The sequence below is a fragment of the Paralichthys olivaceus genome, chromosome 12 (genome assembly GCF_024713975.1).
Source record: "Paralichthys olivaceus isolate ysfri-2021 chromosome 12, ASM2471397v2, whole genome shotgun sequence".
In the NCBI taxonomy this organism is placed as follows: Eukaryota; Metazoa; Chordata; class Actinopteri; order Pleuronectiformes; family Paralichthyidae; genus Paralichthys; species Paralichthys olivaceus.
The window spans coordinates 24051063-24066422 of record NC_091104.1 but is presented as its reverse complement, the minus strand read 5'-3'; the positions used below and the strand labels follow the sequence as shown (position 1 = coordinate 24066422).

The window sequence follows — 15360 nt, the reverse complement described above, 5'->3', positions numbered from 1 at the left end:
ATCCATGATCCTTCAATCCTTTGAACAAAATTCTACCAACAGATCAACATTCCTACTCTTGCCATTTTAGGGATAGCAGTGGTACCCTCACACCTTCACTCCTGCACCCTCTGCTGCACAGTCTAAAAATTCTGTCCAGAATGCAGCATACATCCTTGGACACATAATCCATGGAGCAGCTAGGACATGGAGGGATTGGTAAGTGACAAGGAGGAGTTTGTAGTTAATGCAGGCCTTTATCGAGAGCCAGTGGAGGTGGATGAGGGTCAGAGTGATGTGCTGCCAGGGCTTAGTGCAGGTGAGAACCCTGAGAGATTCAATCATGCATGTGCAAACAGTAAATAAGTAAACAGCGTAGCAGTGATCATATATGGTTCATGTATGAAATTCCCTGCTGGAGCACAGTCGACCTCACAGCACACCACTTGTGTTCTGCTGTAGAGACCTTGTGCACATGCACACAGCTCATGTTTAGTAACAAACTTACCTAGAGAGTAGTTCACTTCCTCCTCTGGCAGGTCTGTTCAGCAAAGTTGTTAAACATCCTTGTTTGAACAGTGTGCGTCAGTGACAATGTGAGTTATCATCACTTATATCTGATGTTGTGTTTCATTATGACACTGGTTGTCAATATTCTACTTTGTTTAGAAGCTCGTGTGATAATTAGCATGTTATTAGCTTCACCCAGGAGGTCCTGAGCTGAGTGAATGTGCAGCTGTGTACCCCAGCTCATATGCTACACCTTGTCATTTATGTTAGTGCCTGTTTGTTTAGTCAAATGTTAACTTTCGATATAGCCTGTCATAATACTGTATCATTTGCATGCACTGCTCCCTTGTGGTCAATTAGTGCTATAACATCAGTTTGTTCAGAAATGATCGATGATGTTGAGTTCCTCATTTAATCATCAATGTGTTTGTGAAATATCAAATATTTTTCTTCACTGATTTTAAGGTTTGAAATGACTGAATCATCTGAATAAGCTTATTGTTCATAAATGATCAATGATCAACTGAACCAATAAATCCATGGTCATTGGCAGAGTCATCACTCAAAGTCTCAAACGTTTTCTTGCTTGATACAAACTTCCAGCAGTGTTCAGATCACTGGACTTTACTTGTGTATCACATGAATGTAGGAAAATGTGTCACCTTCAAGTTTATATCTCTTATTTGTTGTCATGTACATTCACACATTTCTATTAGACTTCCTTAAGATAATAGACATGATGCATTTCTTAACCCCCCAAATGTTCCAGTTCATCTCTACAGTTCAACCTTTGTCAGCAGCAGAATAATGGACTCTGGACATGGAGACACGCCCACTGCTGTTACACTGACGATCAACATTTAGCCAATCACAGAGAGGGAACAGCACAGCAACTTTACATGTGTTGTGTTCAAATACAGCCTGTTCACTGAGGACTTCATTCATTTGATCGAGTAATATCGTGACGATGCCTGAACCAGCGAAGTCCGCGCCCAAGAAGGGCTCCAAGAAAGCGGTGACGAAGGCCCCCGGTAAGGGCGGAAAGAAGAGGAGAAAGAGCAGGAAGGAGAGCTACGCCATCTACGTGTACAAGGTGCTGAAGCAGGTCCACCCCGACACTGGGATCTCCTCCAAGGCCATGGGCATCATGAACTCCTTCGTGAGCGACATCTTCGAGCGCATCGCCGGTGAGGCCTCTCGTCTGGCTCATTACAACAAGCGCTCCACCATCACCTCCAGGGAGATTCAGACCGCCGTCCGCCTGCTGCTGCCCGGTGAGCTGGCTAAACACGCCGTGTCTGAGGGCACCAAGGCCGTGACCAAGTACACCAGCTCCAAGTAAACCACTCTGGAGACATGACATCAAACCAACGGCTCTTTTAAGAGCCACACACTTTCTCTATGGAGACAAACTGTCCTGACTCCAACAACATGTGCACCAACACTCAAATAGACACTTTACACTAATACTGGAACTGTGGTGAATTCAATCATGGTTGAGTTTAATACTTATGGTTCATTTTGAATTAGTTTCATTGTCCAGTGTCCACAGCTCTGAATCATTCAAGAGTCAATATGTTACACACATGATAAATGAGGAACTCAACATCATCGATCATTTCTTAACAAACTGACGTTACAAATAGACCACAAGGGAGCAGTGCATGCAAATGATACAGCATTATGACAGGCTATATCAAAAGTTAACATTTGACTAAACAAACAGGCACTAACATAAATGACAAGGTGTGGCATATGAGCTGGGGTACACACCTGCACATTCACTCAGCTCAGGACCTCCTGGGTGAAGCTAATAGCATGCTAATTATCACATGAGCTTCTAAACAAAGTATAATATTGACAACCAGTGTCATAATGAAACACATCAGGTATATGTGATGATAACTCACAATGTCACTGACACAAACTGTTCAAACAAGGATGTTTTACAACTTTGCTGAACAGACCTGCCAGAGGAGGAAGTGAACTACTCTCTAGGTAAGTTTGCTACTAAACACGAGCTGTGTGCATGTGCACAAGGTCTCTACAGCAGAACACAAGTGGTGTGCTGTGAGGTCGACCGTGCTCCAGCAGGGAATTTTATACATGAACCATATATGATCACTGCTACGCTGTTTACTTATTTACTGTTTCGAGACACAGTTTTAGATGCAGTGGGAAGTGAGTTAGTGTCATAGATTTGATATAATGATTAAATTGAAGGTGATAACCGAGCAGATTAAATTATATTATCAGTCCCATCTACAATTGAAAATATTTAAAAACCCAATAGCAGTTTGAACTGCTGGACGTGTTTTGTCCCATGTCTCAAGAATCAGTGATGTGTGTTATTCATGGGGAGGAGGTGGTGGATGTTTTCTCTGGTGGTTATAACTGTATTTTTAAAGAAGCTCATGAAATAGTTGCTCCTCAGAGTTAGAAGAATAGATGGATCAGTAGAGCTATGACTCTCTGTCATTTCATTGTGCTTTCTTCTATTTCATCAGATTTTCTTTCCAGGATCAGTGAAAATGGTCTTGGTTGGTGGAAGGCCACTTCCTCTCCAGCTTCTGTGTTGTCGTTTTTAGTATTTGATAATTATACCATGAATACATACGTTTATTTTAGGGAAATATTATTACATTTTTAATGCCATATGTCAGACGATATAAATGTCGTCATCAGAGCTGCTGTAATCATAGTTTTCCTCCATGTTGTCTTCCTGCTCTAACACATCCTCGTTCAAATCATTTTTTGCTTCCTCATCTTGGAAGATCAGATCAATGGCGTCTTGCTGCCGTAAACTCAGTCATTGAAATGGCAGCTGTATTGTACTGACACATGGCTGTGAATGAAATGCCAGAGAAGTTGATTCTTACAGTGTTATCTGTATCTGTGGAATGTGGTAGAAAATGAATGGCAGCACAGTGTGCAGCTGATAAATCTGCAGAAAGTTTTTGTTCAAGTCAACATGGTTCAAAATATCAGAGGACGGTTGAAGATTATATAAGATCGACCTTATTCATCCCACACGCTGGTTTGGAGAAACATGCTGTGTATCTGATGCTTAGGATGGTCACTGTGGTTTTAGAGAAAGGAATGCTGGCTCATAATGTTTGAAGAATGTTTAATGGTTTTTAATAATGAACAGAATTTAAATCTGTCCAGGGAGAAGCCGTGCCACTTTAGATTGACTAGTTATGACTGGGATACCAAGGTTAGCAACACACTGATAAACACAGACAGTAATATTATGTCTGTCCAGGATCAGTGTGGTCTGTAATTGTAAATTAAAATGTAATTAAAAATGTTTGGAGAAACGAGGGTTTGGGGAACTATTCTAACATGTTTAATGTCTATGTCAGAAAATAGAGAGTGTGAGTTAAACAGTGAGTTTATTCACATTATTTGTCTATTAATGAATTAAATGTTGAACTATGACCATCATGAGCAACATCACTGATATTGGTTGATTATTTGTTGATGAAAGCTTCTAGATCTATGATCAGTCAGTAACTAGTGAGAGCAGCGGAGGAGTTTTGTCTTGAGTGCAGTGAAGTGGCTCTTAAAAGAGCCGTTGTTATCGTGAGTGGAGCGGCAGCAGCAGTTTAAGCTCTCTCTCCGCGGATGCGGCGGGCCAGCTGGATGTCCTTGGGCATGATGGTCACCCTCTTGGCGTGGATGGCGCACAGGTTGGTGTCCTCGAACAGGCCGACCAGGTAAGCCTCGCTGGCCTCCTGCAGAGCCATGACAGCAGAGCTCTGGAAGCGCAGGTCGGTCTTGAAATCCTGAGCGATTTCTCTGACCAGGCGCTGGAAGGGCAGCTTGCGGATCAGCAGCTCCGTAGATTTCTGGTAGCGACGGATCTCTCTCAGAGCCACGGTACCGGGCCTGTAACGGTGAGGCTTCTTCACGCCGCCGGTGGCCGGGGCGCTCTTACGCGCAGCCTTGGTGGCCAGCTGCTTCCTGGGGGCTTTGCCTCCGGTGGATTTACGTGCGGTCTGCTTGGTTCTTGCCATTTTAGGTTTTCTTTCTCTGATCGGGAGAAAAAGTGAAGTAAAGCAGCGACACTCTGGTTTTAAACGACGGAGCCAGTCGCGAAATGATGACGCAGTTTCAGATCCCCGGGTCCTGATTGGTGAAAGGCTCCTCCTGGAGCTCAGCTCCGCCCAAAGGAGCGACCCACCGCCTGAGTCCCCGCTGCTTATTGGAGAAAAGTGCAGAACGACCTCCCCTGCTCCGCTGGAGGCTTCTTCTCTGCTCCCGCGCGATCCGCCGATATATAAGCGAGGGTTCGAGCTGTTTGCCGCAGTTTCTATTGACGTGTTTCAGGAAACGATTTAAAAATGTCTGGAAGAGGCAAAACAGGCGGAAAGGCCAGAGCGAAGGCAAAGACCCGCTCGTCCCGCGCTGGGCTCCAGTTCCCCGTCGGTCGTGTTCACAGGCTTCTGCGTAAAGGCAACTATGCTCAGCGCGTCGGTGCCGGCGCCCCCGTCTACCTGGCGGCTGTGCTGGAGTACCTGACCGCTGAGATCCTGGAGCTGGCTGGAAACGCCGCCCGCGACAACAAGAAGACCCGTATCATCCCCCGCCACCTGCAGCTGGCCGTCCGCAACGACGAGGAGCTCAACAAACTCCTGGGCGGAGTGACCATCGCTCAGGGCGGCGTGCTGCCCAACATCCAGGCCGTTCTGTTGCCCAAGAAGACCGAGAAGGCCGCCAAGTCCAAGTAAAGCGAAGCTGCTGGAAACTTCCAACACAAAGGCTCTTTTAAGAGCCACACACTCACCTCTGGTAAAGAGCAAGTCTCCTCATGTCCCCCACCAACTTGGAAAACTAAGTAGATCAGTAAAATAAAGTCTCTACTGATCCTCTGCCTCTATGTGAGTTCAGTCAACTAAAGTGTCCTATTAAGGTGTGAACCCAGTCAAACCTTTGGAATGTGGTAGAAAATGAACGGCAGCACAGTGTGCAGCTGATACATCTGCAGAAAGTTTTTGTTCAAGTCAACATGGTTCAAAATATCAGAGGATGGTTGAAGATTATATAAGATCGACCTTATTCATCCCACACGCTGGTTTGGAGAAACATGCTTTGTATCTGATGCTTAGGATGAGCACTGTGGTTTTAGAGAAAGGAATGCTGGCTCATAATGTTTGAAGAATGTTTAATGGTTTTTAATAATGAACAGCATTTAAATCTGTCCAGGGAGAAGCCGTGCCACTTTAGATTGACTAGTTATGACTGGGATACCAAGGTTAGCAACACACAGTCCGTCCATCCATACAATTATGAGTTTGTTTGAAAATGAATAGCTTAAACCTTTTCATATGATTCCCACCCCACTCTAGAATGTTCCAACCTGTAAAATGGAGACCAAAAACGTTTAACTAATCTGTAGTTGTTAGAACAGAGACTAGTTTAAACATTTAGTCTAAAGACCAGACTGCAACATTAACTGGCAAAGAGACTGAGCAGGAAATCTAAATTGTCTTCTACCAGCTGAAAGTTTCAGTTTGAAAATGATCTGAGAAGACTGGGAAGGAGACGAGTCAATAAAGTGCATTGACTGTGAGAAAGACTTTGATGACAAACAATTAAATAAAAGTGAAACCAATATTTCGAAATGCACAGTAGGATATGGTGAATTGACACCAATTATGTCCGCCAATGCATAAATACCTATAAAATGACAATTTACATTTCTATCAATACTGGTATATACGCTATATTTTCAACATTCAAGTTTATTTAAGTTAATTTACCAATCATATTTTACTTTTCTCCCCCCCCCCATAGTATTTTGACTTATTATCTTCGGTATTTATTTAGACATCTGATGTCAGATGATGATGCTACTCAAAGCTGGTTTCAGAAAATATCTTTCAGTGGTTTTTGATACAGAATGACAGTTTTGAACAATTTTACATTGTCTGATTCTTCAGGCCCCACAGCAGCTACACACTTCACAAATGTTCCTCCTGAATGAGGTTTCAGCTTCTTAGCCACTCGCTCAGTTACAACAAAATATTCCTGCGTAACATTGTCTCTGTCAAAATGTGATCTTGTGGAAGCTGCTTGTTAGACAAACTCAGCCGATGAGCATTAAGTTTATCCAAGGCCTGTAATGTAAAATTAATCCTTGGTCTGTTTCATGTCTCTCCAATATCAACAGAGTCACAGCTACTACTCCTCTTCCTCTTCGGCCGCTCTCCGTCCACTGATCCTTCATGGTACTCGTCTGCCTGGCCGGCATCAGTCCTGTGGTGTTGAGACGGTGTTTCTGGGAAGCTCTGTCCGGGCCCCAGCACCTGTCTGACGGTCACATTCACTCTGGAGCTCTGGATGTACCTGGAACACACTGCCCAGTCCTGGAGGATCTGTAGTAGTTGAGGATTCCAGCCTCTGCATTAAATCATGGAAACCCACAGGTGGCTGTTATTTGGAAGGACAGCCGGTGCAGCACAGCTGGGAAAGGAATGTAATGGTTGGCAGAGTAAGTCTGTGGATGGAATAATAAAATAGACACTTGGTCTATTACACAAGCAAAGCGATGTGAAGAGATATGTTGTGTCACACACACACACACCATCCTGTTAACTGTTAAGTCTGTAAGTAAGTGGCTAATTTAAAAATTAGGTACTGCCAAACTTGACATCTATTGGTGAATATGAATATTGTAACCGACTGAATACCTCATGCTTCAACCTCTCACTTCACCCTCCTATAGTGGCCTTCAGGTAACATAAAACATGAAAAGGTAATAATAAGTTTTATATTCCATTACTGTAGACAGATTCCCCCACCTCCTAAACACTAGACCTTTACGTTTAGACTGTGTGAAATTGCCAAATACTTAAGGTCCGACCAGGACATTATTCTACCCACTTATAAAACACATCTCTAGGACAGCTTTCTTCCACATGCGCAATATTGCAAACATTAGAAACATCCTGTCTGTCACAGCTGTTTCCATGGTGTTTCTGTGTCCCTGCTCCTTTCCTCCTCCTGTGTGTGTGTGTGTGTGTGTGTGTGTGTGTGTGGGGGGGGGTGTCTCTACTCCTGGCACCTGGCTGCAATCATCCTCAACACCAGCATTACAAGAACCCTGGTCTCTCCATTGCTCATCTGCAGATTGTTACAGTCCCTCCTGTGGTACACACACCGGACTCAAAGTGTTCTTTAGAAGAAGAACCTCCTCGCTTGTTTTTACATGCAACTAACCTTGTTATCTGTGCCTCAGGATTGCCAGAGCTCAACCTGCCTGCCCTCGCTCCTTCTCACTTTCGGACTGCTTCTACCAATTCCTCTACTTCTAGTTCTGGGTACTGCAAACCTGCTACCACTCCCTGAGTGGTTGTTCCTGTGTGCGTGACTGCCTGTAGGTGCACTGGAGTCAGAGCAGAGCCTCATCAGCTGCACCTTATCTGTCATCAAGCATCTTCATATACTCCTTCCACGCTGCCAGATCATAGTCTCTGCTACCAGTTAGTTTTCACTTCAAACCATTCATTGTGTTTGCTATTTAGAATTTAGCCCTTGTTGTCTGATCTCATACTGTTCTCCATCCTATCCTCCTGCTCTGGCTCCGGTCCCCGCTCTTTGTCCCCTCACCTGGCTAGAAATCTGCTATCCTGGAACCCAGCCTTACACCCCTCACCTTGGATAACCTTCTGGACCTGTCACCATTACCCCCATCGCTCCAGCCTCAGCCTAAAGCTCCAGGCTCCCCACTACCAACCCCAGCTCTCCCTAAACTGCATCCTGGCAATAAATACCTTTCACTTACTCCTGTCTCCATGTCTGTGTCTGTGCCTGTGTTCACCTGTCCAACAGTTCCACTTAACAGCAGGTTCATTATTGCAAATACCTGCACTGTTCCTTAGTGATTTTATGCTCTGGTTACTAACTGAACATCACATGTACCATTTTGTGGAATGACCCCAAAACAACTGGCAATATTATCCAGTAGCCATCAAGGATGCATGTATAGTTTTACCATAATATAAATATGGCAACCATTATTTAAAAGGTGGATGAACTTTGTCAGGTTTGCCATCAGCAATGTCAACATCTGTTAGCATTCCTCCACAAATCAACACTTGACTTTATTGCAACACAATAGCAGAATATTCCAAAAGTGTCCAAATGTATATACAGCCAATGCACCAAACTGCAAAGGAAAGTGACCAATGAATCAATCAATCAAATGTCATATGTATAGCCCATATTCACAGATCAGAATTATTTCTCATAGGGCTTAACAAGGTGTGACAAACCTTCTGTCCTTAACCCTCATCCTAAGGACAACTACCAAAAAACTACATTAACTAACTAAATAAACAGGTGAACAAAATGTAGATACTTTAGAGAGAGCCACATGTGACGAATCCCTCTCCCAAGATGGACAGGAGTGCAATAGATGCTATGTGTAACTGAGAACATCAGCAAAATAAGAGTTTTTACAACATGATTAGAAGAAACAGTTTGTAACATAATGGAAAGGTGTGTCAAAGTATGTTTACAAAGCAATCCTCATGTTCCCTATCAGTGATGGTCAATAAACTAAGTCTAAGTCTAGACAAGCACCAGGGACTGGTCTGCTGGAACAGCAGCATTTCAGCTGCGGACAGGAAGAGACCGCATAAACTGATCAGAAGGGCCATTTCGTTCCTGGGGAGCTCTCTAGAACCAGTGGAGATGGTGGGAGACAGGAGGATGTTGTTCAAACTATCCTCCATGATGGAGACGCTCTCCCATCCCATGCAGGACTTTTTAACAACACTGAGCAGCTCCTTCAGTGACAGACTCCTTCAGCCCAAGTGTGTGAAGGAGAGATTCAGGAAATCCTTCCTCTCTGCTGCTGTCAGACTGTACAGCAAGCACTCCACCCCGTAGACCACCATACACACTCCCTCTATTTATCTCTCTCTACCTCTCTGTCACACACACACACACACACACAGAACCTGCATCATTTGTATATAGCACTCAATAAAAAGGACAAACAAACAACTACTTCATGGTAATTTCAGTCTTTGAATGTTTGTACATGTAATTGAAACAACAGGGTTATTTAATAGATTCAAATACAGACATGAAAAAGGTTTTGACTAAATTGGTTGCTGGTAAAAACTGCACATTCATCAGTTTGGCTTCGCAGCTGTTGAGGAAGAAACCATTATAAAATCTTTACAATTCTTGTGGATCAGATCAAATGCAGCACTGGGGAGAGCTGGGTGGAGATTATTTTTCAAAACCCTGCCCTTCTAGGCTCGTAGATTTGCTGCCGTAGATTTATTGCTAATTGCAGACACTATCTCTCAAACCTTTAATGGCCCTTCCAGGACAACCATTATTACCATACTAATAATGGGACATTCAGTTTTTTGAAGAAATAATCAAAAGCTGTTGAGCAAGTAGATTGATTTGATAATTATAACGATTTATAAATTCTATGAAAACAAATTAATTTCTGCGTTGTCTGTATGTTTTATACCCTGTCCATCACATATCTCAGGAATAGCCTGATCAACTGTTCTACCAAGCCTTACCTGGTAACCTCAGCCCATCCAACCACCTGCCCCCTTAACCCCATCCCCTCTCACTTTCTCCAGTCTATTGCTCCCCTGCTTCTTCCTTTTCTCACCCTTCTCATGAACACTTCCCTGCTAACTGGCTGTTTCCCTAATTCTCTTCAAAAGGCAAGAGTAAACCTCTCTCCTGAAGAAACCCACCCTCAACCCATGTGGAGTAAACAACTACAGACCTGACTCTCTTCTTCCTTTTCTTTCCAGAGCACTTGAGCCTGCTATCTTTCATCAACTCTCCTCCTATCTTCACCAGAACAACCTTCTTGATCTTCAACAGTGTGGCTTCAAGGCAGACCACTCAACTGAGACTGCCCTCCTTGCTGTCTCTGAGCAACTTCACACTGCTCCCTCTCTCTCCTCTGTCCTCATCCTTCAAGACCTTTCTGCTGCATTTGACACAGTGAACCACCAGGGGCTTCATTTATAAAACTAGTTATTCACATATTCTGAAACTGTTCTCTCTGTAATCATTCTGTAGCAGTATAATGATTGTGGCATTCGACACAGACTGGTTGTGATTGTTCTGGGAGCTGGTTGTTGCTTGTGTCCAGGGGCAGATGTGGCCGCTCTTGAATGTGTTGATCTGAGGCTCTGGGGGAGATGCATGTATCTTGCATTGTTCAGGAACAGGTGACCAGTCAACATTGTGTACCTGCAAACATTACTGTTTGGAACACCATGGCTTTCTTTAAAAACTCATACCAATCACACCCCCACCACAAGTCAGACAAGCTCCTGGTGAAATTACAGACAGATTCTCAATAGTCGAAGCTTGTCATCAACACTTCCTCTCCTCTGGTCTTTCATCTGATATGACTTCAGAACCTACAGCTGATTCTCGTATTGTTACTGTTTAAATGAAACCTTAATATCTACCGTCCTACATCCAAAGTCCTATGGGGGCGCTAGCGCACCAAAGAGTTTATTATCAGCGAAGATGGAGGCGGAAGTATACTCCTCTGTCTTCTAGCACGTCCTCATGCAGGCTATGAATAGCTGTGATTCCCGCGGATCACACTATTGACTAGATCTCATCTGACTGAAGAGAAATGTCTGGACGAGGAAAGGGAGGAAAAGGTCTCGGTAAAGGAGGCGCAAAGCGTCACCGCAAAGTTCTCCGTGATAACATCCAGGGAATCACCAAGCCCGCCATCCGCCGCCTGGCTCGCCGTGGCGGAGTGAAGCGTATCTCCGGTCTGATCTACGAGGAGACCCGCGGCGTTTTGAAGGTTTTCCTGGAGAATGTCATCCGCGATGCTGTCACCTACACCGAGCACGCCAAGAGGAAGACCGTGACCGCCATGGACGTGGTGTATGCTCTGAAGAGACAGGGCCGCACTCTGTACGGCTTCGGTGGATAAACTCACTTTCAACAGCTCAACAACACAACGGCTCTTTTAAGAGCCACACACTGAGTCAATGAGAGCTCACATCCTCTGCTCAACACTCATCACTAGTTCTTCCAGAGAACACCAATCAATCAGTGTCTGATCATTGATGGAAACAAACAGAAATTGTGTTTAATGTGGAGATTGGAATAATCAACAATGTGTAAATAATTAACTGTGTAAGCATACCATTGCTCTCAATAAATAGACACATACAGTAAACAACAAAGCAGGACATGGATCGTGTGAAAAGCGTGTGGGTGAACTTGACGGTGTACAGACAGGAGCACACAGGCACTAGCTGTGCACTCCGCCTGGCTCTCTGGCCAAAGAGAGAGAGAGAATACTGAGATAAACGCTGAACTTGGCGGTGCAGGCACCATCACATTTAAGCTCTGTCAGACTGGTTGTTATCATGAAGACAATAATTATATTCAGTTCAATCTAAATGAACAGATTAATAAACCTGAAGTTTAACTGACTTGGTGTTTTACTGTGACGATCAAGTGTTCCCTTAATATTTAGAGCAGTGTGTTTATCAGGTCGCTTTAGTTCAGATAGTTTGAAATGATACTAATGTGATACTAACATCAATAATAAGAACATATATAGTTTCAGACATCATGCATTTCTTAACCCCCCAAATGTTCCAGTTCATCTCTACAGTTCAACCTCTGTCAGCAGCAGAATAATGGACTCTGGACATGGAGACACGCCCACTGCTGGTACACTGACGATAAACATTCAGCCAATCACAGAGAGGGAACAGCACAGCAACTTTACATGTGTTGTGTTCAAATACAGCCTGTTCACTGACGACTTCATTCATTTGATCGAGTAATATCGTGACGATGCCTGAACCAGCGAAGTCCGCGCCCAAGAAGGGCTCCAAGAAAGCGGTGACGAAGGCCCCCGGTAAGGGCGGAAAGAAGAGGAGAAAGAGCAGGAAGGAGAGCTACGCCATCTACGTGTACAAGGTGCTGAAGCAGGTCCACCCCGACACTGGGATCTCCTCCAAGGCCATGGGCATCATGAACTCCTTCGTGAGCGACATCTTCGAGCGCATCGCCGGTGAGGCCTCTCGTCTGGCTCATTACAACAAGCGCTCCACCATCACCTCCAGGGAGATTCAGACCGCCGTCCGCCTGCTGCTGCCCGGTGAGCTGGCTAAACACGCCGTGTCTGAGGGCACCAAGGCCGTGACCAAGTACACCAGCTCCAAGTAAACCACTCTGGAGACATGACATCAAACCAACGGCTCTTTTAAGAGCCACACACTTTCTCTATGGAGACAAACTGTCCTGACTCGAACAACATGTGCACCAACACTCAAATAGCCACTTGACACTAATACTGGAACTGTGATGAATTCAATCATGGTTGAGTTTAATACTTATGGTTCATTTTGAATTAGTTTCATTGTCCAGTACAGGCTCTGAATCATTTAAGAGAGAATATGTTACACACATGAAGGTCAAATGTATTTGTATAGTGCTGTAACACACTGGTGTCATTAACTGTCCCTTATATAATGGGAAAAAAAAATAACATACATAACACAAAATGTTTCCATGTTGCAATAATTTCTAACAAACCAGTTCACAAGGACTGAATTCAGTAATCCACAGAGAGTGACTCGACATGATGAATGAGGAACTGAACATTATCAATAATTTCTTAACAAACTGATCTTAAAGCACAAATTGACAACAAGGAAGCGGTGCATGCAAATGATACAGCACTATGTATTAATATTATTATTATTATGGGCAGCAGTAGCTAAGTCCATAAGGATTTGGCTTGGGAACCGGAGGGTGGCCGGTTCAAGTCCAGCATGGACCATAACAATGGAAGGTGGACTGGTAGCTGGAGAGGTGCCAGTTCACCTCCTGGGCACTGCTGAGGTGCCCTTGAGCAAGGCACCGTACCCCCCAATTGCTCATAGGGCGCTTTTCCTGGGGGCTGCCCATCACTCTACCATCTCTCTCTCCAAAATATGCATGTCTTTGAGCCCTGTGTGTGTGTGGGATTGTGGGTTAATGCATGTATTAAATGAAAAACATGAGTGTAAAAAGAATTTCCCCTTGTGGGATCAATAAAGGAAGTTTAAGTTTAAGTTTAATTATCATGTTCGAACGGTTTTCATAATGTCATTATCATAATGTTAACTTTCGATATAGCCTTTATAACATCAGCGACAAGGTGTAGCATATGAGCTGAGGTACACAGCTGTACATTCACTCAGCTCAGGACCTCCTGGGTGAAGCTAATAGCATGCTAATTATCACATGAGCTTCTAAACAAAGTAGAATATTGACAACCAGTGTCATAATGAAACACAACATCAGGTATAAGTGATGATAACTGACATTGTCACTGACGCACACTGTTCAAACAAGGATGTTTTACAACTTTGCTGAACAGACCTGCCAGAGGAGGAAGTGAACTACTCTCTAGGTAAGTTTGCTACTAAACACGAGCTGTGTGCATGTGCATTTAATGATTAACCCTTATGTTATGTTAAGGGTCAATTTGACCCATTTCAATTTTTGTGTTGACCAAAGTGTAGGTTATCCTTATTTTTTTTTCATGAAATTTTATGACTTTTCCTCATCTAGGGTCATGAACTGCTGTGTAAAATCTGGACACTTAGATGTGTTGCGGAGTGTCTGCACAGAGTTTGTATACAAAGATGATGTTGCGGGTCATTTTGACCCGGACACAAAGTAGCTGTTAAAATCCAAAATAAACATGTCTCTTTGATAAACTTTAATTTGATTGCCTCTGAATAGCCATTCAGAACCAGGTGTGTGTGGAAGAGGGACTTTCTCTCCCCTTTCCTTGTCACTGTTTCCATGCCCTTTCTTTGAGAACTACAACAAAAATGAGCTCCAGACGATTTACAGCTGAAGAAGTTTTACCGCAGCTTATGAACTGGGAAAGTGATGTAGAGGAAGAGATTTCAGAGACAGAGGACAATGCCAATGATGATCCAGATTGTCAATTTTCCCACGATGAGGAGGATTCAGAGGAGGATTCGGTCGGTGTCCCTTCATCACATGAAAACCAAGAAACGCAACAATTGTCATCCACAGAGGGGACATGTACATGTAAAGATGGTAAAATAAAATGATCAACATCACCACACCAAAGCAGAGACAGATTGTCATCTTCTAATGTCATCAAAATGACTCCTGGTCCGACAAGATTTGCTGTCGCAAGAGTTGATGATATTGAATCAGCATTTCAGCTCTACATATCCAAACCCATAGAGAAGATAATCCATGACAAAACAACACTTGTTTCTTACTACCCAAAGAGAAACAAGAATGTTCTTGTGATGAGCACAATGCACAAAGATGCATCTCTGAGCACAAGAGAGGACATGAAGCAGCAAATTATCCTGGATTACAACTCCAATTGGTTACAACAATTGAGTTGACAATCTTGACAAAGTCACAGCAACAGCAGTGGAATGCCAGCAAACTGTACCGACGTCAACTTTTCCTGGAAGAACTAGGCAAAGCACTCATCACTCCCAAGATCCAGAACCGGGCCAGGCCAGCTCGATACCCAGCAGCTGCAGCTGTCACCGCAAAGGTCCAGGGCAGGGCATCTGACCAACCCACAATGGATCCTTTGGATACAGGTGCAAAGAAACGCAAAAGATGCCAAGTCTGTCCCTCCCGAGATGACAGTAAAACAAGTACCTGTTGTGTGAGGTGCAAGTGGTACATCTGCATAAAGCACATAGTCACATTCTGTCCATCATGTGGGGAACACTGAAAATGTTGAACATTGAAAATCGGGAAATAATGGGGCAAGTAAAATGAAAAGTGAAGAGGGAATAATTGAAATCAGGAGCTCTTTAATATATTGTTGGAATTGTA

The 15360-nt window shown here is 43.8% G+C and overlaps 4 protein-coding genes and 1 long non-coding RNA gene across 5 annotated transcripts; 3 read left to right on the top strand and 2 right to left on the bottom strand.

Annotated features, from left to right (window-relative positions):
* The first annotated feature begins 1434 nt into the window (after positions 1-1434).
* Positions 1435-1831, top strand: LOC138412360 (histone H2B). Its single transcript, XM_069536079.1, has one exon. The coding sequence runs from the start codon at positions 1457-1459 to the stop codon at positions 1829-1831; it is 375 nt and encodes a 124-aa protein (XP_069392180.1). The 5' UTR covers positions 1435-1456.
* An 85-nt stretch (positions 1832-1916) lies between these two features.
* Positions 1917-4746, bottom strand: LOC138412400 (histone H3). Its single transcript, XM_069536199.1, has one exon. The coding sequence runs from the start codon at positions 4506-4508 to the stop codon at positions 4098-4100; it is 411 nt and encodes a 136-aa protein (XP_069392300.1). The 5' UTR covers positions 4509-4746; the 3' UTR covers positions 1917-4097.
* A 25-nt stretch (positions 4747-4771) lies between these two features.
* On the top strand, positions 4772-5238 carry LOC138412402 (histone H2A). The gene has a single exon (XM_069536201.1). It carries the CDS (start codon positions 4836-4838, stop codon positions 5220-5222), a length of 387 nt encoding a protein of 128 aa, XP_069392302.1. The 5' UTR covers positions 4772-4835; the 3' UTR covers positions 5223-5238.
* A 1118-nt stretch (positions 5239-6356) lies between these two features.
* Positions 6357-7849, bottom strand: LOC109643723 (uncharacterized). The gene is made up of 2 exons (XR_011244803.1): positions 7714-7849; positions 6357-6991 (listed from the first exon to the last, which is right to left on the bottom strand). It is a non-coding gene; the product is annotated as an uncharacterized lncRNA (long non-coding RNA).
* A 4450-nt stretch (positions 7850-12299) lies between these two features.
* Positions 12300-13580, top strand: LOC138412414 (histone H2B). Its single transcript, XM_069536241.1, has one exon. The coding sequence runs from the start codon at positions 12322-12324 to the stop codon at positions 12694-12696; it is 375 nt and encodes a 124-aa protein (XP_069392342.1). The 5' UTR covers positions 12300-12321; the 3' UTR covers positions 12697-13580.
* Positions 13581-15360: the final 1780 nt, after the last annotated feature.

Bases quoted from the DNA above. Each gene is read 5' to 3' on its own strand.
- LOC138412360 (XM_069536079.1), top strand. From the start codon at position 1,457: ATGCCTGAACCAGCGAAGTCCGCGCCCAAGAAGGGCTCCAAGAAAGCG.
- LOC138412414 (XM_069536241.1), top strand. From the start codon at position 12,322: ATGCCTGAACCAGCGAAGTCCGCGCCCAAGAAGGGCTCCAAGAAAGCG.
- LOC138412402 (XM_069536201.1), top strand. From the start codon at position 4,836: ATGTCTGGAAGAGGCAAAACAGGCGGAAAGGCCAGAGCGAAGGCAAAG.
- LOC138412400 (XM_069536199.1), bottom strand. From the start codon at position 4,508: ATGGCAAGAACCAAGCAGACCGCACGTAAATCCACCGGAGGCAAAGCC.